Source organism: Pelobates fuscus, chromosome 5 (assembly GCF_036172605.1).
Source record: "Pelobates fuscus isolate aPelFus1 chromosome 5, aPelFus1.pri, whole genome shotgun sequence".
Taxonomy (NCBI): Eukaryota; Metazoa; Chordata; class Amphibia; order Anura; family Pelobatidae; genus Pelobates; species Pelobates fuscus.
The window spans coordinates 361,238,627-361,263,254 of NC_086321.1; the positions used below are offsets into that span (position 1 = coordinate 361,238,627).

Genomic DNA, 24,628 nt, shown 5'->3' on the forward strand with positions numbered 1-24,628 from the left:
GAGCAGTTTCAATTTAATTTGAATCTGGGGAAAAAAAAAAAATAAGCCAAACGCACGCTGACAAGCACATTAAAATGAGAAGCATATCAGCACTGTGCTCCACTTGGCAATCACCCATCTTCAATCTGTTTCTACTATGGTTACCCGTGACGTCTGTTTTGCAATTCATCCCGGCGTGTCTTTGATGTGCAGGTGCTTAAAGGCACAGAAACAACTGAAAATGTTTTTTAATTGGTTAATGAACATTAACAGTCAGTAGTAATATATTTGCAAAGAGAGAGGTTTGACTTTTTTTCCTTTGTTTATTTTGGAATGGTAGGCATGCTAGTTTTGGTTATTATAATTACCGATAGGTCTTGGGGAATGCAGGCATTGCATGTCCATCTCTCCAACAGTTGATCTACAAGTGCCATCAGCTATCTAGGTACAAAGTAGTATAACAAGGATGCGCACATTTTCATGCTTAATGCAAAATCTAAATTTAAAGGAACACTATAGGGTCAGGAACATAAACATGTTCTCCTGACATTATTAGTATTAAAACCACTATCTAGCCCCATCTCAATATAGTAAAATCTTACTATTGTTCATTTCTGCTGTTGCTGTCTCTGCTCCTGATCTGCCTGCTAGGCTGACATAATCAGAAGTGATTATCTGAGCCAATCACAATGCTTTCCTATAGGACTGTCAAGGAGGCAGATCAAGGGCAGAGCCAGCTCAAGTCAAACACAGCCATGGCCAATCAGCAGCTCCTCATAGAGTTGTATTGAATGAATGCATCTCTATGAGGAAAGTTCAGTGTCTGCATGCAGAAGCAGGGCCGGCCTTAGGGCGCCATGGAGCAGGGGGCGCCGTGTGGCCGACACAGCTCACACATGGCCGGCGGAGCTAAAGGTGCTGGATAACTGCTGCAAGGGAAGGAGTCCCTGCTTCCCCAACAAACAGTCTCCAGGAGCTGCACTGCCTGTCTACCTCCACAATGAACAGAGGTATCTATGTGTTATTGTCAGTGTAAGTGTGACTGTCTGTGTGTGTGTGTGTATGTCTGTCTGCCTGTGTGTGACTGTCTGTGTGTGTGTGTGTGTATGGCTGTGTGTGTGTGTATGACTGTCTGCCTGTGTTTGTGTGACACTGTCTGCCTGTGTGTGTATGACTGTGTGTGTGTATGACTGTCTGCCTGTTGTGTGTCTGTGTGTGTATGACTGTCTGCCTGTGTGTGTGTATGACTGTCTGCCTGTGTGTGTGTGTGTGTGTATATGACTTTCGGCCTGTTGTGTGTCTGTGTGTGTATGACTGTCTGCCTGTGTGTGTGTCTGTGTGTGTATGACTGTCTGCCTGTGTGTGTGTGTGTGTGTGTGTGTATATGACTGTCGGCCTGTGTGTGTATGACTGTCTGCCTGTGTGTGTGTGTCTGTGTGTGTGTATGACTGTCTGCCTGTGTGTGTGTGACTGTCTGCCTGTGTGTGTGTGTCTGTGTGTGTGTATGACTGTCTGCCTGTGTGTGTGTGTCTGCCTGTGTGTGTCTGTGTGTGTGTATGACTGTCTGCCTGTGTGTGTGTGACTGTCTGCCTGTGTGTGTGTGTCTGTGTGTGTGTATGACTGTCTGCCTGTGTGTGTGACTGTCTGCCTGTGTGTGTATGACTGTGTATGTGTGTGTATGACTGTCTGCCTGTGTGTGTGTATGACTGTCTGCCTGTGTGTGTGTCTGTGTGTGTGTATATGACTGTCTGCCTGTGTGTGTGTCTGTGTGTATGACTGTCTGTGTATGTGTGTGTGACTGTCTGCCTGTGTGTGTGTGCATGACTGTCTGCATATAAGTATGTGTGTGTAAGACTGTATGTGTGGGTGGTGTGTGTAAAACTGTGTGTGTGGCTGTCTGCCTGTGTGTGTGGCTGTCTGCCTGTAATTGTGTGTGTTTATCTACCTGTAACTGTATGTGTGTTACTGCCTGTACCTGTGTGTGTCTGCCTAATCCTGTGTATGTGACTATCTACCTGCGACTATGTGCATGTGGTGGATTTGATAGTGTATACGTATAGCTGTGTGCATCTGACTGTGGGACTGTGTGCACATAACTCTGCAAAAATATACACCTACATTCACACACAGGCCTAAATGCATGTTTTTATCTCAATTAAATAACCATCACACACAGGCAATAAACCTAGCACAAATATCACATACAACTAATACACGCATATCACACACTGTTAATACACCCATTACAAGTATCACCCACATCCAACACATAGCATACATATCACACACAGTCATCACAACTATCACATACACAGACAACACAAACATTACATCATACATGGATAGGGGGGGGGGGGGGGTGCTGTGAAGATTTTTCGCACAGGGCGCCAAAAGGCCTAAGGCCGGCCCTGTGCAGAGAAGACACTGAATGGCAGTGCTGCTCACTGTGCAGCACTGCCCCAGGAAGCACCTCTAGCAGCCATATCACTAGGCTGTAATGTAAATGTTTTCTCTGAAAATACAGTGTTTGCTGCAAAAAGCCTCAAGGGAATAATTCTACTCACCAGAACAAATACAATAAACTGTAGTTGTTCTGGTGACTATAGTGTCCCTTTTAAATTTGTATAGTCCCTGTCTAATTGATGCAGTGATGGGACTACTGCAGGTGCAGTGGCACTGGAGCCCAGCAGAGTTTAGAGGCCCTTTCTTGGTGAACCATCTCACCCCCTCAAATGAAAGTGTCTCTCTTTGTCCATTAGAAATGTTGAGAAGTATGCCGCAGCTTTTGTAGAATTACAGGTAGAAGGTTTTCCTATTAAAGTCCCAAATGAGCCATCAGTGGCTCCATCAACATCGTTAGAACTGCATCCTTAGAAGGTGATATTTTTTTTCTCTCTCCATAGGGTATCCCCAAAGCCTCCCATCCTCCCCACGTTACCCCGATGCAGGAGCACAGAAATTACCTGAAGCGGGTTCTGTTTCTTCTGAGTTCCTTGCTCAAAACTCTAAGATCCTCATTCTCTTGTGCAACACAGAGAGAGCCAGTCAACAGACAGACAGGTAATTTGCACGTGTCTGACTCATTGTCAAACGATATAAGAGAACTCAATATAATGCTAGCTGGTTAATATTGAGACAGTCTTGTTGGTGCCAAATTCACAGATCTCTTTTTCTTTAATTGTTTAGCTTTAATAGGTTTGGGCCGCCCTTGCTAATGAAAGAGGAAAGGACCATGTCCTGGGACCAGCTGCAGCTAGGGATTCTGGGCAAGATTCGTTACTTGATGAAGAATGATGCACAAACCACGGTATTTATTTACCAATACCTAACTAATCATCATTATATGAGGGATCCATTGAGGATATTACATTTTCCTGATACTATTGCACTTGTAACTACCATAACCATTACCAAGTTACCATTAACCAAGAACATTCTGTGAGTAGAGAACCACCTGATCATGTAGCCACACTGGATATCACATTACCTGAGAACATACACACACTGGATATTATATAGCCTGAAAACCAATACACTCTGGACATTACGTAACTCAAGAACCATCCCATACTGGACATTGCATAGCCTGAAAACCAACACACTGGACAATGCGTTGCCTGAAAATGCACACACTAGACATCACAGAGCTCTAGAACCGACACACAAGACATTGCATACCCTGAAAACCAACACACACTAGATATCATGTAGCCGGAGAACCAATACACACTGGAAATCACATAGGCTGAAAACCAACACAAACTGGACATTATGTAGCCAGAGAAATAACACACACTGGACATTCTGCAGTCTAGGAGCCAACACACACTGGACATCGCATAGCCCTAGAACCAACACAAGCTGGATATTACGTAGCTTGAGAACAATGCACCCTACCCATTACATAGCTGGAGAACCAACACACAGTGGACTTCACGTAGCCTGAGAACCAACACACACTTTATATCATATAGACTGAGAACCAGCACACACTTTGTATCATATAGACTGAGAACCAGCACACACTTTGTATCATATAGACTGAGAACCAGCACACACTTTGTATCATATAGACTGAGAACCAGCACACACTTTGTATCATATAGACTGAGAACCAACACACACTTTGTATCATATAGACTGAGAACCAGCACACACTTTGTATCATATAGACTGGGAACCAGCACACACTTTGTATCATATAGACTGGGAACCAGCACACACTTTGTATCATATAGACTGAGAACCAGCACACACTTTGTATCATATAGACTGAGAACCAACACACACTTTGTATCATATAGACTGAGAACCAACACACACTTTCTATCATATAGACTGAGAACCAACACACACTTTGTATCATATAGACTGAGAACCAACACACACTTTGTATCATATAGACTGAGAACCAACACACACTTTCTGTCATATAGACTGAGAACCAACACACACTTTGTATCATATAGACTGAGAACCAACACACACTTTCTGTCATATAGACTGAGAACCAACACACACTTTGTATCATATAGACTGAGAACCAGCACACACTTTGTATCATATAGACTGAGAACCAGCACACACTTTGTATCATATAGACTGAGAACCAGCACACACTTTGTATCATATAGACTGAGAACCAACACACACTTTGTATCTGATAGACTGAGAACCAGCACACAGTGGGCATTATGTAGCCTGAGAACTAGATGGACATTAATAAGCAAATCCTGCATTCCTATGTGGAAAAACATAAATCGAAATCTAGATCACAGGTTTAATTCTAAATATTGTTAGCTTAAAGGTGTGATTAGAAGAGAGCCATTACCTTGAGCTTAATCTGGAGATTTCCAGTGTACTGATTAATTTAATCATTCAAGGTTTATCAAAGACTTTCACACTGTAATTCATTTAGAAAGAAAGACTTTCACTTTACGGAAGCTGGTAACAGAATTAACCTTTTCAGGATCAGTGTGTTTTAATGCTAATTCACATGATTTCTTTGTTCGTTTCTTTGTTTGTATTTATGTTTGTTTGTAGGTTTGTGATTCTTGTCAATGGGTTAAATAAACAGATAGGGTAGAGTTAAATGGATAGGAAGACAAAGTGAATATTTAGCAATATTTGTCAATCCATGTTGCTAGCAGAACGCCTTGGGAATATTACCAATAATTTACAAATATTTTAAGGATACACTGTGACGTTATTTTGTACCCAGTTCTGTTATTACCTAACTTCATAATATTCATTTTATTGATCTTGGAAAGATGACAAAACCGAGGTGACGCAAAGAGGAAGAAAACATCCAACCCCAATAATTAGCCTTTATTGTTTTAGCCAAATGAGCTATTTTACCAAATACGTGTTGTTCCAAATAGGTGCCGCAGACTCTGTACAAATATTGTGAGAATGTATGATGGAAGATGGAATTATGGGAAGATTTATAGCTGGGCTGGGCCAGGTGATGCAATGTTACAGACATGACATTCTATGGTAATGTGGGCAGACTGTGCTATGCAGAGTTTATCTGGTCTCTGATTGCCAGGGAGATGAAAGCACTTTGTACTCCTACAGTCATATCCTCTGAACCAAGTGTACGAGGAAGCAAAGCAAATCCTTAGTATAAATAACTCGGAAGGGAGAAGGGAGAGGAGGAGATGATCACATGTATCAGACTGAGATCCCTTAGTGTGTATTGCTTGGAAGAGAGATATGATCAAATATGTAAGCCATAAATATGTATAAGCTGAAGAGGAGAAGGGCATGTAGAATATAATAACATGTATCACACTGAAAGCACTAAATATATATAAGCTGAAGAGCACGTAGAGTATAATAAAATGTATTCGGCTGAAAGCACTAAATATGTTTTGACAAACTCCTTTCCAAGTGAGTTTGCCACAAGCTCCTGGAGGAGCCTGCTTGCCAGCCTCCTGCCCACAGACTATGTACCCTGTAATAAATATTGTTTTGCACTTATTTTTTTTTTAAAAACAGTTTGAACATGTGTGTTGTTGTGTGTTTGGGATGGGTAATGGGATTAGATGTGAGCGTGAGGCTTGTAGTAGTGAGTTGCGAGGTATTTTATTTGGAGTGGTGTGAAGTATGGGTCAGGTCAGGCTGTTCTTTGTGGAGCTATCGCGTGTAGAGTGATTTTTGCTGGTGTATGAACTGGCCCTCAGTAGGTATTACCCTAAGGGGGTGGCGGGGGGGGGGGGAGGGGGAGAGCTGGCCGGTGTGTGGCCGGGCACCTGCCTCGCAGTGCCCCGTTTCTTTGTATTGGGGGTCGAGGGGTAGTGGGACCTCCTTGGAGGCTTCTCGTGTGTGTGACTCTGTATCATGTAAGCAATAACTGTGGGCAACATAAAACAAGTTCTGGAATAACATGCAACTAGCAGGTGTCTAGTTTCCTGGGTGTTCAGGTCCCTAAATGCGTGGTCGGTTTAGCGGCTGGTACGAACGGACCCACTTTGGACCACCCGTTTCCCCGTCCATCATCTGTCGTTGCTTGGGACGTTAGGCCCAGTGCCATGAGGACGGTCGGGGCGTCTGCCGGCGACGAGATTTTGTGTACCGTCCCTTCGTGATTCACCACCAGTAGTCTGGGGGACATCCAGCGGTATTTGATGCCAGCTGTTCTCAATTGGCTTGTAAGAGGTTGAAGGGATCTCCGCCACTGCAGGGTGGACCTCGTGAGGTCCTGATACAAGGTAAGGCTAGCGCCTTCGAAGATGAGTGGGGTCTTGTCCTGCAGTGCTGACCAGATAGATATTTTGTCGTGAGAGTGTGAGAATCGGACTATGGCATCCTGTACAGCCGTTGCTGGGGCTCTGCTGGACTTAGGTAGGCGGTATGTCCCGTCCAAGGTGACTTTTTTGGCTTGTGCAGCCGGTAGGATGGTGGCCACCAGTCGTCTCACATAGTGGGGGAGTTCTTCTGGGGTCACTCTGTCTGGAATGCCCCTTATTTTGAGATGATTCCTCCTGGACCTGTCATCCAGTGTGGCTTGGTGCAGGGAGAGTGCTTGTTGCATGGTTTGTAGGTGTTGGATAGTGTCTTGTACCAAGTTCATACTTTGTTTGAGGTCGGCAATATCCCCCTCTGCTGTTCGCACTCTGTCATTGACTTTTTGTATGTCTGCCTGTATTGCTGCCACGATGGACGCTAGTAAGTGTTTGATTTCTCCCACCAGGTTTTGGAAGTCCCGCTGGGTGACCGGAGCAGAGCCTTCCCCTGCAGCTGGTGTGGTGAGCCCAGTGTGTGGCCGGACGGGCTGTGAGTGTGTCTTTGTTGGTGGGGGGCCCTCCGGGATCTCTGCAGACCCGTTGTTCCCCGGCATAGTCTCTGAGTTCTGCGTCCCATCTGATGTGGTCTGCGGGGGGTGATCTTGGTGACTTACGTCCCATCTCGGCGGGTGTTGCAGCTTGTGGTGCCGGCCTCTCCCCAGACGTACCCAGTTGAGTGTAGGCGCCAAACAGTGACGCCAGGTCCAGGCTCTGAGTGGTGAGGTAGGCCCCGGTTTTTCATTTTTTCCTGGGCGTTTTGGCCGCCTGGAAGAACGGCATATGGCGTGTCGGGGTTGTGTCCTCTGCACTTTCGGGTGGGTTGCTTTTGAGTGAGGGTGTTTTGGCTTATTTTTGAGGGTTTTTGGATGAAAAGTTGCGGAGCTGGTGTTAACCGCTCCGGTTTAGGCGCAGGCTCCGCCCCCCGGGTTTTATGTATTTTTAAGGTACTTTTGGGGTGTTTGGGAAATGTGTGTTTTTTGTGCCTGGAGATAATTGAGTTTTATACAGTGCTTGACTCAATTATCTCCCAGGCACAGAGGAGGGATTATCTTGTTTTGTATGGGAGTGTCCTGGACCTGAGACATGGCACTCCTCCCTGGACCTGAGAGTAGACTACAGTAAAAACATACACATGATTACATTGGCTCTCAGGTCCAGGACACTCCCATGCAAAATACGTCAATTCCTCCCCTATGTCTGGGAGATAATTGAGTCAGCACTGTATTAAACTCAATTATCTACAGGCACAGAAAACATACATTTTTACAAAACCCCAAAATTACATTTAAACACACAAAATACCCACAGTTTCTTTCCCTGAGAGCCCCGATCTGGGTGACCAACATATCCAAAAATCATCCAGATCGGTTCAGGGATTCAGGAATTTCCTGGAAGTCATAATTTGACTGACCGCACGCATGGTCCTATGCCCAAAATAGTTCCACAGTTTCAGAGGAAGCGGTCGGTCCATTTTGGGTAGACTAAAAAACGAACAAATTCACAAACTGTTCCCCTGGCTCATAGGTAGCGTTTGTTCCCCTAATTCGTGGGAATAAACCTACCGAATAGCGATCTCCTGGCTGGTCGGTGAAAAGAAGCAGGCGAAGTTGACCAGCATTCTGGAAGTCGAGTGTCCGATTTTAGTTCCAGACACTCAACGACCAAGTCATGCGAACAAGATGGCCGCCATTTTCTCCAACACGTGGTGTTCGGCCATACGAACGGTGGCCACACAGGGAGAGCACTTAAGCATGCAGTTTCCTTTGTAGTTAATAAGCCGGGGGGTGGTCGGTGTTCAGTAATTTTATCTACCGAACGAGAAAAATCCAATTTAACAAACAAAACAGGGTAGTTTTTTTTACACCTACCATTTCCCATCAGCCAGTGTTTGCGATGAGAACTACAAGAGTGTTGGGTACGTTTATCTTCCTAATGGCTCACTGTTTAGAAATTTCAGCTACAACCACGAGAAATCAATAAGAAACCAAAAGTAAGGTTGGGACTAAAAATCTGTTTAAAAAAAATAATAAAATCAGATTTTTTAAAAAACAATAGAAAAGTAATAACACAATATACAGTAAAAATGTTCAAATAGTAGTAGTAACAAATCTTAAAATAAAAAGTACAAACTTTGAGGTATCGTTGGTAATGAAACAGCAAGATTCTTTTAGGTGATTCTTTCCTTTGTAGAAGTAACAAAATCAGGATTGGCTTAAAATCCGTACCCACATTCAAAGAGAAACCGAGAAAATTCTAGTGGTGCAGTGTTTCACAACAAAATCATAATAAATACTGTGCAGGTCTTTGTGGTCTTACTCACATTTGGTAGAGCTAACACAAGCTTTAGTATGATTCACCTTCATTTTTTTTGATCCCACTGGTAGGATATTGATGAGAATACATTCAGCAGATATCTCAGCAGTGTAGTAACCCAAAAGAAAAAAAATAAGGAACAATAGTTTCTCTGTATAATACAAAATAAAAGTATTTAAGAGGTATTGTACTCACATTTATTTGAGCAGGGCAAACTGTTCAATGTATATGGTGTAGGTGCTGTAATTCCCACTTAGGATTCTTTAGTGAGGTCCTCTCTGGAACTGTAGACAGGAAGCCAGGTAGATAGAATAAAAAAAAAATGTATATGGCACTAAAATTAAATTAAGTATTCAACTGTCAGAACTCCAGATGTTGTGGACTACATCTCCCCCGATGCTTTGACAGCATGGCTGTAAGAGCATTATGGAGTCCACATCAACCGGAATGACAAATGTTGCCAACACCTGTTCTATGTTTACATATAATGCAGCAGGGAGCAATATTATGATTTTGAGATAACATAGTAAAGTCTCGGCAATATCAGACCAGGCCTCATCCACTAACTGATTTCTTGCTATCCTCTCTCAGCAGAACGGATCAGCCCTTTTCCGTATTCGAGTAGTAGGAGGACCAGCTAATAGCAGTTACCTCTCTCCAAAAGATGCACGACCTCTACAACACCCTGCAGTTGATCGGTGAGTTGTTCTATTGAGAATCTCTGCCTAACAAGAGTATGTGCCAAACATTATGGCTTTTAATTTATTTATTTAGTTTGTTTGTGTTTGTACTAGCATCACAGTAATTACATTTTACAGTATCGTTGTGTTTATCTGTATATCACAAAGCTCCACAACAATAAAACTCACCAAAAAGTATGTTGTGTTTGAGTGTATTACAGAGCTCTGCAGAAATAAACCTTACAGTTGCGTGCATTGCGTATGAATGCGTCACAGAGTTTTAATAATGCATCATATACATTATGAGTTTGAGTTGGATGCTCTTAGGCCCTTCTCTACCTACAACCATCATACAACGTACTAGAATGGATACTTTGTGTATTTCTAACATTGCTGTTTGTTTATGACAGGGCTCTGCAGATGAGTGGTGCCGGTGGACCTCCCCATGTAAAGTTGGCAGTAGAATGGGACTCTAAAACCAAAGAGCGGTGAGTATGATTATCCTCCTGTATAAGTCCCTCCTAAAATGGAATTCACATCTCTATCAGAATGTTATATCATATAAATATCATATAAATGGATGTTTGGACACACCATTACAAACCTCTTCATATATAATATAGTCATCCCCTTACTTCCTGAAAGAAGAGGTCCAATGGGCTCCTTTACAATATACACTGACCAGCCACAACATTAAAACCACTGACAGGTGAAGTGAATAACATCAACTATATTGTTATAATGGCACCTTTTAATGGATGGGATATATTGGGCAGCAAGTGAACAGCTTGAATTTCATGGGTTGTAAGCAGGAAAAATGGGCAAGCAAAAAGATCTGAGGGACTTTGACAAGGGCCAAATAGTGATGGCTTGACAACTGAGTCAGAGTATCTTCAAAATGTCAAGTGTTGTGGGCTGTTCCCAGGTATGCAGTAAAGGCTGGTGCAAGGATTTTGGCTACATTGGTAGTCTCTTCTCCCCAGCCATTTTGTGTGTCTCTTACTTTTCCCCAGCCACTTTGTGTGTCCTTTACTCCCATGCATCTTTGAGTGCAGCCCTTTTTTGTGTATCAGTGTTTTTCTTCCCCAGCCCCTCTCTGTATGTCATTGTTCCCGTCCCCAATTCCTGTCTGTGTCCCCTTCCCCAGCCCCTCTGTGTGTGTCATTGTCCACTTCTCCAGCCCCTCTGTGTCTGTCATTGTCCACTTCCCAAGCCCATCTGCGTGCGTCATTGTCCCTTTCCCCAGCCCTGATGTGTGTTTCATTGTCCACTTTCCCAGCCCCTCTGTGTCAGTCATTGTCCACTTCCCCAGCCCTTTTATGTGTGTCATTGTCCACTACTCCAATCCCTCAGTGTGTCTCTGGGTACCCTTTGCCAGCCCTTCTGTGCATATCATGTCCCCTTCCCCAGCCCTCCAGTGTGTGTCATTATGCCCTTCCCCAGCCCCTCTAAGTGCCTCTGTGTCCCCTTCCCCAACCTCTCTGTATGTATCTGTTTCCCCTTCCCCAGCCCCTGTGTGTATGTCATTGTCTCCTTCTCCAGTCCCTCTGTGTGTCATTGTCCCTTTTCCCAGGCCCTTTTTTTGTATCTCTCTTTTACCCTACACCTCTCTCCCCATTTGCGTGCCTGCTTACCTCCCTTCTGTGGCGTGGCCAAGCGAATCTTGGTATAGGAACTTCTGCCTCCTCTACCTGGTCTGACAGGAAGCAGTTCATTGCTGTCAGTGGACACTTCCTGTCAGACCGGGTAGAGGATACAAAAGATTCTCTATCATGGTCTGCTCTGCCACGCTGTGAGCCTGGATATTGCTCCCCCAGAGCCGGTGCGCCCTAAGGCAAACACTTGTGCCGCCTTATGGTTGCACCAGCCCTGGATGCAGTGGTTAGTGCCTACCAAAATTAGTGCAAGGAAGGACAACTGGTGAAACCTATAAACACAAATATAACATAGTGTGCTATTGTTAAATAAGTGACAAACGCTAATTATCGGTTGCAATCACAAAAATCAGAGGATAAAAGCGCCTTATGGGTGCCACCCACGATATCAATAGGGGGCTAGAGTTCCTCCTTTGGATTTCTCTCCGGACTGGTCTTTAGAATCACCAAAACGATATTCCAGAGGTTATTCCAAAAAGAGGATATTTATTGAACAAGATAAAAATAATTACACAATAGTGTTTATAAATGCAATGGTCCTGTCCATGCTTCCCGTTTCTGTCAGACTGTTCCAAGTAACAATTTAGATAGTTGGTATGCGCAGGTCCCTTAATAATGCATGACAAGATGTGAATGGATGCGCAGATCCCAATTAGCTAATATATATGGAAAGCTAACAAACATAATAACTGGTTTAGAAAGCTGCAGGTGGTGCCTAGATCGGTCTGTAGAGCACCATTGAGCGTCCGACACAGAGTGGGCACAGAGGGCAGAGGGAGGGGGGAAAGGGGGTCTAGGGCAGTGGGGGAGAGAAAATCAGTGCCACAGGGAGCGGAAATCTGCAGACTCCACCACGAGGATCCATTGCGTCCAGATTGCCATATATGTCTGAGTTCCACTAGCATGGTGAGTTCCTCCATAGTGCATAGCTCTTCCATGTGCTGGAATCAGGTGGCCATCGGGGGCTACATTGAGAATTTTTATAGTGAGTGATTTCTTGTAGATTGATGTGTGAAGTTTGGTATGGTGTAAAAGTAATGTGGCAGGTTGCAAAGGTGGGGGTTCATCTGAGAATTTCTGTAGTATTTTGTGGATAGTGGCCCAGTATGGTCTGATTAGGTGTCAGTCCCACCATATATGCAGAAGTGAGCCTGTGGCCTGCTTACATCTCCAGCAGCGGTCCGTGACCAAGGGTTCTATAGCGTGTAGTAGTAGGGGTGTCCTATACCAGTGAGCTAGCAGCTTATATGCCGTTTCTTGTGTCCCACTGGATGGTGCACAATGCAGTGTCAGGGTGCAGATTTTGGACCACTGTGTGGGTGTGAGTGTGATTTTTAAGGGTGGTCTCCCATTTCCCTGTGTAGCTTGGGGCAGATAGTCTCCTGCGTCTCATAAGGAATTGGGAGAGAAGTGAGAATCCCCTCTCCATGGGCTCATGGTCCATACACAGTGCCTCGAAGTCTGTGGGTTCCCTTGAAACCAAGTGTGTCTGCGTTATTGAGGTGTGCTAGTTATCTGTATCTAAAGTGGGGCTTGAAGTTTAGTGTGGTGGGGTTTGGGAGGTCCGTCAGGGGCTTGATGATACTGTCTTGTGTCGCATGTCTTAGTTGGGGGAGGTTGTGTCCTAGAAGTGATTGAAATACTCGCGCATCCAGTCCTGGAGGAATTGCTGGGTTGTGTACTATTGGGTACAGTGGGGAGGGGAAGGAGATGAGCTCCAATTTGGTCGGCAGAAGGTGCCAGACATGTGTTGTGGCTTTGATTACTGGGTGCGGGGCTGCTGTTCTCACGCAGTGTAGTGAGTCCAGCCAACGGAGGACTTTTACTGGTCGTCCCAATAGCGCTGTTTCTACAGTCTTCCAGAGTTTGGAAGCTCCCTGTTTGGCCCACTCTGTTATTCTGTGGATGTGTGTCACCAGGTAGTATTGTCTAAAGTCCGGTAGGGCTAGTCCGCCCTCTGCCTTTGGACGTGTAACAGTGTCATGGCTAATTCTGGCTTTAGTTTTGCGCCAAATAAATTTAAGTACCAATGTGAGGTCACAGTTTAGTAGGGAGATTGGCCTGTAATTGCTCTGCATCCCTACCCTCTTTGGGAATCATGGTGATGTTGGCTGCCAGCACTTCTGTGGGTATCTCATGGTGGTCTCTAATGGAATTCTAGACTTTGAGGAGATGGGGGAGAAGCAGGTCTGTGAATTGTTGCCTGGTCTAATTAGTCACATTTTCTTTTAGATCAGGTGGATGGCCGGGGGCATGTGCATTGTTTACTTGGGGAAGAGATGGCAGTAGGATGTACTATGGGAATAATGCAGGCTGGGCAGTGTTATACTCTGGGCAATGTTCGGCTGGGAAACATTGGGTCCTAGTATTCACACAGATGTTGCTTTGACACGTACCACCTATCTAGAGATTGTTGCAGATCACATACATCCTTTTGTGGCAATGGTGTTTCCTGATGACAGTGGGCTCTTTCAGCAGGATAATGAACCCTGCCACACTGCAAAAATAGTTCCGGCCTGGTTTGAGGAACATGACAAAGAATTCAATATGTTGCCTTGGCTTCCAAATTCCTCAGATTTTAATCTGGTTGAGCATCTATGGGATGTTCTGGAAGAAGAAATCCGATCCATGTAGGCCTTAAAGGATCTGCTGTCTTGGTGCCAGATACCACAGGACATGTTCAGAGGTCTTGTGGAGTCCATGTCTTGATGCATCAGAGCTGTTTTGGCAGCACGGGGGGAACCTACACGATATTACGCAGGTGGTTTTTATGTTGCAACTGATCATTGTAAAGTCCCTTTAATGCTACCCTAGGATATTTTACATATCCCCATAAGCAGTGTGAAATACATATAACTTCAGCTGCATTAAACCACTTGGAGTCATTGGTTTAGTCTGGGTTAACAAGAAAAGAGTGGAGTTAAGGAGCATCACAAGGAACCAGGACTTAAGGAAATGTTTTTATCTTCTCACTGAATGTTCCTCTTAATACCTGCAGGTTGTTTGGTCCTATCCAGGAGGAAGTTGTTCAAGATGCAGAGTCTGTAAGATCCCAACAACTGGACCACCAGCAGCAGAGCTGCACCCTGGATGAGTGCTTTCAGCTGTACACCAAGGAGGAGCAGGTACCTAATGTCACCACAGTGTTCCTCTAAAATATCTATCAAATGCATTGGCGTCACTAGGGTTAGTGTCACCCAGTACGGTAACTCACAGGGTGACCACAACCACCTTAATAATGTTTTTTTTGTTTGTTTGTTTTTTACTAATGTAACTCGTAAATCATAACTCCCATCAGGGCCGGTGCAAGGATTTTTGCCGCCCTAGGTAAACAAATATTTGCCGCCCCCTCGTATGCTCTGCCCACCATGTGCCCCACCCATATGACCTGACATATGAGCCAACGCCAGTGCTGCACACAGTGTGTTTTCTCTGAAAAGGCAGTGTGTTTACATTAAAAAGCCTGTCGGAACAGGTTATTGACACCAGAACCACTACATCATGCTGTAGCGGTACTGGTGACTATAGTGTCCCTTAATGTAAATTAGAGATTAGTGAGGCTACTTACCACTAGATGAGGACAAGAGGTTGATGATGGGCTCAGGCTGCAATCTGGCTCCACTGGTCAGGTGTAGACCAGGCTCTCTGGATGTATTATTGTAGAGGATGTAATGTGTGTGTGTTCTTATGGAATGTAGTGTATAGGAATACCAGTTTGTGTGTGGGATGTAGTGTGTGTGTGTGTATAGGGGTTGCAGTGTGTTTGTGTGTAAGGGATAGGAAGCAGTGTGTATTTGTGTATAAGGAATGCATTGTGTGTCTGTGTGTGTAAGGGATGCACTGTGTAAATCTGTGTTTGTATGTGTAAGGGATGCAAGGTGTGTTTCTGTGTATGTAAGGGGTACATTGAGTGTGTGTAAGATGCATTGTGTTTATGTCTGTGTAAGAGAAGCAGTATGTGGTTGTGTGTGTGCGTATGGGTTGCATTGTGTGTGTGTAATGGATGCATTGTGTGTAAGGCCGAGTGTGTAAGGGAAGCATGGTGTGTTTCTGTGTGTGTGTGTATAGGATTCACTGTATGTTTCGGTGTCTGAGTAGGGATGCATTCTATGTTTGTGTGTGTGTGTTTGTGTGTGTAAGGAAACATTGTGTGTTTCTCTGTATGTGTAAGGATGCATTGTGTATGTGTGTAGTGTGAAAGAGTGGGTTTGTGGCCCTCTGTGTGTCTTTCCCCTCCCACCCCCAGGCCCCTCTGTGCGTCTCCCTCCTGAGCCCCTCTGTGTATCCCTTGTAAACTTCCCTCCCCTCCTGTCCCTTATTGCTTTCCCTGTTCCCTCCCCTGCTCCCCTGTCCCTTGTGCCCCTGTGCTCTGCCCTGCCCCCATTTCCCTTAGAGGTCTCACCCCTCCCTTGTCCCTTAGTGGTCTCTCCTCTTCCCCCCACCCCTGGTGGTCTCTCTCTGTCCCTTTACCCTGGTGGTCTCTCTCCCCTCCCCCCCCTGGTGGTATCTCCCCCCCCTCCCCTGGTGGTATCACCCCTTTCCTTGTGTACCTCCTACTTAACTGTACCTGTACCTCCTACCTACCTGTGAAGCTGTGCGCTTCCCCCCTGCCGGGTCACTCGTATCCTGCACTCCAGAGCTGGTGTGCCTTAAAGAACGCGCAGGCCCTGGTGTCAGCCCCCCATGATGCATACCCTGGTTCGATCCACACCCCCTGCAACCCCTTTGTTACTGATCAAATGCAGTTTACTAATGGAAAAACACATTATGAGGAGGGTCTTGTAATTGTAGCAGGTGGCAGCATAAGCAATACCCTACAGACAATTAAGTATTAGGGATCTGCTGTGTGCCATAGAACCAGTGTGGCAATGGGTATTGGAAATACAATTACCTTATTTAGAATAGTGGGGGATTACAGCAAGAACCAGTGAGCTTCTTTCCACTCTAAACTGACCTAGAACCCTCTGACCTAAAACCCTCTATCATCAAGAGATTTTTGTTTTTATAAATGTTAAATACTTTATCAGCGTAGATCGGCATTTTTGGAAATGCAGCATTGGTAAATAGTGATGTCCCTAACAGTTCGCCGGGAACCGTTCGCCAGCGAATATAGCGTGTGATGTATAGCGTGTGTGTATAGCGTGTGATGTTCGGTCCGCCCCCTATTCGTCATCATTGAGTAAACTTTGACCCTGTACCTCACAGTCAGCAGACACATTCCAGCCAATCAGCAGCAGACCCTCCCTCCCAGACCCTCCATGACGAATAGGGGGCGGACCGAACATCGCGCGTGTCCGCAACTGCGAACACGCTATGTTCACTGGCGAACGGTTCCCGGCGAACTGTTCGGGACATCACTATTGGTAAAACATAACTTAGATTGTAAACTCATGGGCAATGTAGCTAAATACTTTTCATAAAAGACCTTCAGTTTTTAGATCTTGGCTCATGGGCAGTGCCCTCTATACCTTTGTAGTTGTGTGTATATATATTGTACTGTATTTCCCCCAATTGTGCCGTGCCATGGAATATGTTGGCGTTTTATAATAATAATAGCTGTAATTTTAACTGTTTTTTAGTTGGCACCAGATGATGCCTGGAGGTGCCCGCACTGTAAGGTCCTGCAGCAAGGAACTGTCAAGCTAAGCCTTTGGACCCTCCCAGACATTCTCATAGTCCACCTTAAGAGGTTTCGACAAGTTGGGGGCCGCAGGAACAAACTGTCCACCCTGGTCAGATTCCCTCTCTTTGGAATGGACATGACTCCACATGCAGTAAAGAGGGGCCAGCGACAGAAGAGCATGTTGAGCCCATGGGCATCTTATCAGATGGAGAATGGACAGCCGGGTGTATTTTATGATCTATACGCTGTGTGCAATCACCATGGAAGTCTACAGGGTGGGCACTACACAGGTGAGGCACTCTCATATTCCTAGTGAAAAACCCTTATATTATTTATATGTGGCTACGATTATTCCTATGAGGTATCCTGTCTGCCCTAATCTCATAAAATTCTGTACCTTTAGGGCAGACATCACATGGCAGAGACGGCAGAGAGAGTTGGATGTACCCTTGTGAGGGATTATCATTTAATTCTATGTCTTTGGGGTTGGATGTACCCTGATGAGGGATTATCATAACATACTATGCCTTTAGAGTTGGATGTACCCTGGTGAGGGATTATCATAACATACTATGCCTTTTGGGTTCGATGTATCCTGGTGAGGGATTATCATATAATTCTATGTCTTTGGGGTTGGATGTACCCTGGTGAGGGATTATCAGAACATTCTATGCCTTTAGAGTTAGATGTACACTGGTGAGGGATTATAATATAATTCTATGTCTTTAGAGTTGGATATACCCTGGTGAGGGATTATCATAACATACTATGCCTTTAGATTTGGATGTACCCTGGTGAGGGCTTATCATAAAATTATATGCATTTAGGGTTGGCTGTACCCTGGTGAGGGATTATTATAAAGTTATGTACCCTTATAATTGGCTGTAGTCTGGTGGGGATTAATTATATAATTTTTTGCTTTTAGAGTTGTGTACTGGTGAGGACTCGTTATATAACTGTACTTTTAGGGAAGGCTGCATACACTTATGAGAGTTTATCATATATTTCTGTTTTTTTGTTGTTGCAATTCTATACCTTTAGGGTTGACTGTGCACTGGTCAGGATTATCATGTTATTCTGTGCCTATAGGCCAGCTTTATAGGGGTTAATTTGTAAATATAAAGAAACAGAGACCGTAACATTACAAATTGTGATACACACTGACCCTGCTTAAGAGATGTTTTCCCTCGCTGGCTGATGTGATTATGGCCCGAACACTAGGAAGCAATAAATGGGCATTTACCACATTATTGTCTGGATCATTAATTGCCCATAACTAGCCATCATCTTTTCACATAAGGTGTATTTAGCACCGAACACACACATCCCGTAATCTCAAATTGCCAATTTTGAGGAAAGAGGGAATTTTTGCCTTTTTTTGCAGCTCAACTGAAAATTGATCGGTTTATATTCAGTGGGGATATATGAAAGATTCAACATAACAAACATGGGCTAGGTTTTTATTAATTTATTTTTCTTGTTTTTTTCCCCAGCATACTATGTAGCTAGCTAACACATTAACTGGTGATTTTTTTTCTTTTAATTTTATTTCATCGGGTTCCATGAGCTTTAGAGGGTTTCGTGATGAGACACATTCTTTCAGGATAATATTAGGCCCTGTGTATCATATTTTCACAGCTTACTGCAGGAATTCGCTGGATGCCCGCTGGTACAGCTACGATGACAGTAATGTAGAGCATGTTGAGGACGACGATGTGTGCACCCGTGGAGCCTACCTCCTCTTTTACCAGAAGAGGAATACAATCCCAGCTTGGTCTGCCTGCAGCTCTGTCAGAGGTAAGTCACCTCTATTATTTATACACTCAGCTACAAATATACAGAGGCAGGACAGACACAAACACAGTTATACCGTACAATTAGATCATCGCTGAGACCGTTTTCCGATGATCACCCTTTTCTTTGATGGCTGTGTGTGGCATGAGGTGTAGTCCCAACACTCGAAGGAACCTATTCATCTTGCTAAATGAGATATTGTTTTTTTTTTATCTGCAGGTTCCACTTCCTCCTCCATGTCTGATCACTGGGCCCTCAGGCTGAACGGCAGCAAGAGAGAGAGTGTGGTTTCCCGCACTGCCACCAGCTGCTCTCCTGTGCCCCAAACACTGGACTCCCCAGTCGACCTTAATAAGGAAACACACTCAGAGAATGGTTGGTTACACTCTTGGTTTTTGTAACTATGATTTGTTCATATATTCTAGACACCATGTACTAAAGCAGTTTTATTAGTATGTGCATTATAAATACAGAGTTACAAGTGAAGATATGTCACAGAAGAACATTTTACACCTGATTTGCTGATCTAAGTGTCACCTATCTAAGTGTCACCATACTATGTACATATAAAACCATTCCTATGCATTTAGGATTATACAATGTAATATTTCCAAGCCAGGCATAATTCTACCCATTAAATGCTCATTTAAATATCAGCACACTGATGTGGCAAGTTTCTAAGTGTATTCTGTCGTCAAGTGTCAAATGTACAGCAATCACCATGGAAACTAATGGAATGTTTTTTTCTTGATTTTACACTTCATAAAAAAAAACATAAAACAAACCAGGATAATGATTTCAACATCTTCCTTCTTGTTTTTTTTCAGATGTTGGTTCAGAGTCATTTGTGCGTGGAGTGAAGGGACGCAGTGCAAGTATGAAGGTGTCATCAGCCACGAAGCTAAAATTGAGCATCAGTAAAGCAATGCCTCTACGATGGTCGTTTGGATCAAAAGACAAGTCAAAACGTGGGTCTGGTGAACTGATAGAGTATTTGGAATCTGGAAGAAGACCCAAATATACCAATGAATCCATTGTCCCACTGATGACCAATGCTGAAAGCAAAGCCAGAGGAACTCAGCCAAAGTCTAACCCTTCAAAAGACCCCAATGCCAATGGCACAACTCCAGTGAGTTCTACTGGAAGTCCGTCTGGGACAGTAACATCTTCTTCCAAAACAGACACACTCAGGGGAAAGCCAAAGGAGAAGGTGAACCTTCAAGAAGGTACCCAGACTGGAAGAAAAGAAGGATTTATGCAGACAAACACCAGAGATGCAAAATCATCTGGAGATAATCCATCACCAGCAAAACAATCAGGGAAAAAGGGAGATAATAACCAAAGAAGCCTTAGTAAAGATAGGGACAACAGGAGGACATCATCATCTGAGGCAGAAGGACAGCAAGCAGCCAAGTTCACTAAACCGAGGTCAAGTTTTGGGAAGGAGTCCAGGAAGCCATGTGGACCTGAAAATGCCAAAATATCCGAGCTTCCTAATGGTGTGTCCAGGACTTCTTTAGATAATGGGGTGCTGGGTGACAGGCGGACTAGTGGTACAATGCCAAGACGTCACAAAGAGGACCTGATCAGTGACAAATCAAAGGCTGAAATCAGACGAGCTCAGAGCTCATCCAATGTCCAGAACAAGGTGGAATGGACTTTAAAGAGGTCCACCTCTCTCCACAAAAATGGGAGTGCTTCCACCCAGCTGCCCGTACAAGGGTCTACAGACAAGGTGTTGTCCGGCACACTGCAAAGAATGAGGTACCAGACGTCCTCTTTGGGCAGGAAGAAATCTGTGCCTGAATCAAGCTTCTAGGAGAGGGCTATAGTGCAAGGTTCACGATTTCCATTTTTATGGTGATTTTCAAATCGTGAATTGACAGGAACTAAGTTCTTTATAGGGAACATGAAGGCACATTCACCAAGGTCTTATTGAAATTTGTGAAATGATGGATATTTTAATACACAAGTACAAAATACATAGACTTTCAAACACAAGATGCCCTCTAGTGCCCTGTGCGTGTATGTACACAAGTTCTAAAGTCTTGATAACCCACATACACCCATGTATATTTTGCATACTGGAAAATACACAAAGATCCAGTCACACAGAAAAACAGAATCAATGTTACCAAAATCTTCTCAAATCTTCGAATAATGTGTCCCGAATAAGGCTGGGTAAAAACTCACGTTTCACATTACAGTGAACTTCTTTGCTATGGCTCTTTAACCCATAAAAATGTGTTCACTTCAGTTCTCTCTATTAACTTAATGTGATAATGGACTGAAATGGTTGATGCAAGGAAGCAAAAATTTCATATTTGTATTTTTGCCCAACCCTAGTCAGAAATTAGTGGACAAGATAAAAAAAAATGTCACTGAATGATTTAATTCCTGCACATTTTTTTGTCTTCCAGTATAGATGAGTGATGGAAGCCTTTGTGGCTATAAAGTCGTGTATTCATTAAATAGTGAGAGATCCTGGAGATGTGTGCAATTTCAGTGATCAGGGGCTTATAAACACTTTACTTAACCACATGAAGGGATATTCCTTAAAATGAAATTTAAAATTTACAAGGGAATTGCACATACAAGCCAAAATAGCCAACTTCGAAAACCTCTCGAATTTGGCTAACGCTGTTTTGTTAACTCACTGTTTAATGGATAAACCACTCGGTACTAAAACTCCCTTGGCCCGGGTTCTCCATGAAGTGTAGCATTGCCCACTTACTGCCATAAGTTCATCCTCCATAACTGCATGGTATTCCATTTTCTTTTTAGAGTTTTGAGTGATTCTAAATAAGCTGCAGAAAGGTTATTCCCGAACAGCGAATTGTAGTAAATTTAAAAACCCAATTGCAACATTTAAACAAGAAAAACCATGTTGGCTTACTTCAACTTGTCTATGTTAAACTAAATTTCCCAGTTTTGATTTCTTTTTTACATTATTTGATGTTTAGTGAATACATTCCATTCTGTCTGGTGTGTTCACCAAGCGAGGATGTGTGAAAAGGAATTTCAAATTTAAGGCCAGATCATCCAAATTAGAAAATGAATCCACACTTCTCAGTTTATGGTATAGACCCCCTAGGTTAAGTAACAATAAATATTTTTTTTTTCTTATAAAATTGGAACTTTTTTGGTGGGGTATTGAACTGTGCAGTTTTCAGAATTGGGTATTGGTAGGGGAAAATGGTATCAGTATGTACATAAAAGCATTACAACAAAATTAACTATTAACACACATCTTGTTCGCCCACACACACATTTTTTTTGTGTTGTTTTTTATTTTTTTTGGTGTGAATTAGGTACACCATATGTGTGGGGCATAATTTAGACCATAGCTGGTCCACAGCCACAAGTATCACCATAACATAGGGAGTCTAATTGTTTATCCCCAGCTATCCATGGACCACAATACCACATCATTCTGACCGCCTTGAAAAATTAGGATGGTGTTTTTCAGCAGCACGAAGAGATCTGGAATTAGACGCCCTTGTTTGGGTAGACAGTGTGGTTTGGGGTGGGATGATTGATTGGGCAACAATGTGCAAATGTATCAAGTCAAAACTGTTTACTAGACTTGTGCACAAATATTGTTCAGCTGGCACGAACTAATCAAACGTGTTTTAATCTGCGCCCGAATAAATCGATCCTTCCAGAATTTACCTGTGGAGCCTTATTCATTGAATAAAGTAAACCCCGAATGAATCGATTTAATTTTGGCATAGATTAAAAGACATTTAATTTGCTTGCGCCGCCCAAAAAGCATTTGTGCGCAAGTTTACGGTTTACCTTCCATGACACTGTAAAAGAAAATTTAGACTGCAACTATCAATATGCTTTGTGTAAAAAACAGAGTAGAGGCCTTTATCTGCCTTTAATACAGTATTAGGCTGAAATATATTATAACTGTATTACATCTGGAATGTTTAGTAATCAGTCCTGCTAGGGATGTTGAAAGGGTGCATGCTGTGCCGAAGTGATCATGACAGGCATTTTATGAAGCCAATTTGCTAGATAAAATGTGCTGGATAAAATTAATTCCTACATTAGTATTTTACCGTTAGTATCTGCACCATCATTAAAAAAGGTATAAAGTGTGGTAGCTGCAATGGGTATGTAGAGATGCATTCATTGATGTACTTTGCAGCAGAGCTTCTGAACCATATGTCCAGTAAATATAATTTAAAGTACCCATTTGTTGCCGATTCTTCTAGCAGAGTCTATAGATTGTGTTATAAATTATCGGAAGCAGACCTGGCTTTAACTTCACTTTAAGATACAGACAGACTCTGATTTACTTTCTCTTTGAATTCAGCCTTCAATTTTTGAAAACCTATTATAGGATCCTAGCTATTTAATGATGGACTGCCTCTATGGCTTTTTCTGCATGAGATTTACTGGACTGGCGGGAGTTTATTAGAGTGAACACAGGCCACCACTGGCTCTGATCACAATCAGTCGAAATATGCAGAAAATTTGTATCTACTTCAAAGGCTTCTCGTCTCCTTTGAACTCCTCCGAGAGACTCCCTCTTATATTGGATGGGTGCCACTATCTATCTCAGGGCTGTCCAGATCGGATAATGAGGCTTTATACTGGAGGGCCAAAAAAAATTTCAAGTAAATAGAGTAGGAGGCGGTGATGGTTAACCTTGGACATGCAGGTATCTTAACAAGATCTCCCACGATTCTCAGACAGCTTTTGGCATCATGAGAATTTTAAGTTCACAAACTTTCAGTGCCAAGGTTAACTATCTATAATCTATTGCATTATCAACCAGGCCAAGGGCTTTGTAAGTTAAAAGCTTTGTCGCGCATGGTCTTCACTTTAAACCTTATGTTCCCTTCCCTGATAAACAAGGAAACTGTTGCATCCAATGCACATATAGTTCTAGGTTCTAAGTGATACAGTGTTTTGTTTTTGTTTTGTTTTTTTATTTCATTTTCATGCCAGGTGATATAAAATACAGAGTTCAATAATAGCACAAGTAGTGACACATAATATATAAAGTAAAGTACAAAAGCCATGCATTCTATACCCTGTTTTTAAATATTTTTTTCTAACAAATGTAATATGACGTTTCTAACCAGTGGCCCAGTTTAAACAACAGAATAAGGATTCATGCAGATTAAAATGATTGCAGTATAGCTGATAATGTAACCTTCCGGATATCGAGCTGGTGGGCACAACCGGTAATTCATTGTTTGTGTAGAAAAGCAGAGGATTCTGTGGATGGAGCATGTTATTCTTCCCACATACATGACTTTTAAAGAGACTCTCACAAAAAACAAATACGCAACAAATACGCAAACAAACAAACACATTTTCACCCATACCCATTGTATCATGGTGCTGTATGGCTTTTGTAAGAGCGCCGACGTATATACGGTTATTTACTGAAGTGAGAATTCAGAGTGAATTTCAAACTTAAGGTCAAAATAGCCGAATCTGGAAAATTATCTAAGTCAGCCAGACTTTTCGTTTAGCTACTCTGCCCTTAACCCCTTAAGGACACATGACGTGTGTGACATGTCCTGATTGCCTTTTATTCCAGACGTTTGGTCCTTAAGGGGTTAAATTACAAATTCCCTTTGGATTCTTACATTAATCGCCCTGATAGTGTTTAGGTCTGGAAATGTGTTTGTGTATAGGCCCGGGGTGGCAAAGTGGAGGGGAGGCAAGAACTGGGGCATTTATGTAAAAGTCCATAATTGTATTATTTAATAAAAATGGGCAACGCTATCTCCAGGCAGTTGGCACATTCACTGAATATGATGCTATATGATG

At 43.2% G+C, this 24,628-nt stretch overlaps 1 protein-coding gene across 2 annotated transcripts in view; it reads left to right on the forward strand.

Annotated features, from left to right (window-relative positions):
* USP43 (ubiquitin specific peptidase 43) overlaps window positions 1-22,329 on the forward strand; it is an 81,479-nt gene extending 59,150 nt beyond the window's left edge. Inside the window, exons 7-15 of one of the 2 annotated variants that reach the window (XM_063456032.1) lie at window positions 2,883-3,039; window positions 3,166-3,286; window positions 9,672-9,778; window positions 10,171-10,248; window positions 14,414-14,540; window positions 16,995-17,328; window positions 18,677-18,835; window positions 19,052-19,207; window positions 19,660-22,329. In XM_063456032.1, coding sequence (XP_063312102.1) covers window positions 2,883-3,039; window positions 3,166-3,286; window positions 9,672-9,778; window positions 10,171-10,248; window positions 14,414-14,540; window positions 16,995-17,328; window positions 18,677-18,835; window positions 19,052-19,207; window positions 19,660-20,651 — 2,231 coding nt within the window. In that variant the 3' untranslated portion in view covers window positions 20,652-22,329. The remainder of the gene's footprint in view (window positions 1-2,882; window positions 3,040-3,165; window positions 3,287-9,671; window positions 9,779-10,170; window positions 10,249-14,413; window positions 14,541-16,994; window positions 17,329-18,676; window positions 18,836-19,051; window positions 19,208-19,659) is intronic. The other variant, XM_063456033.1, reaches the window with a different exon arrangement.
* The last annotated feature ends 2,299 nt before the right edge of the window (window positions 22,330-24,628 follow it).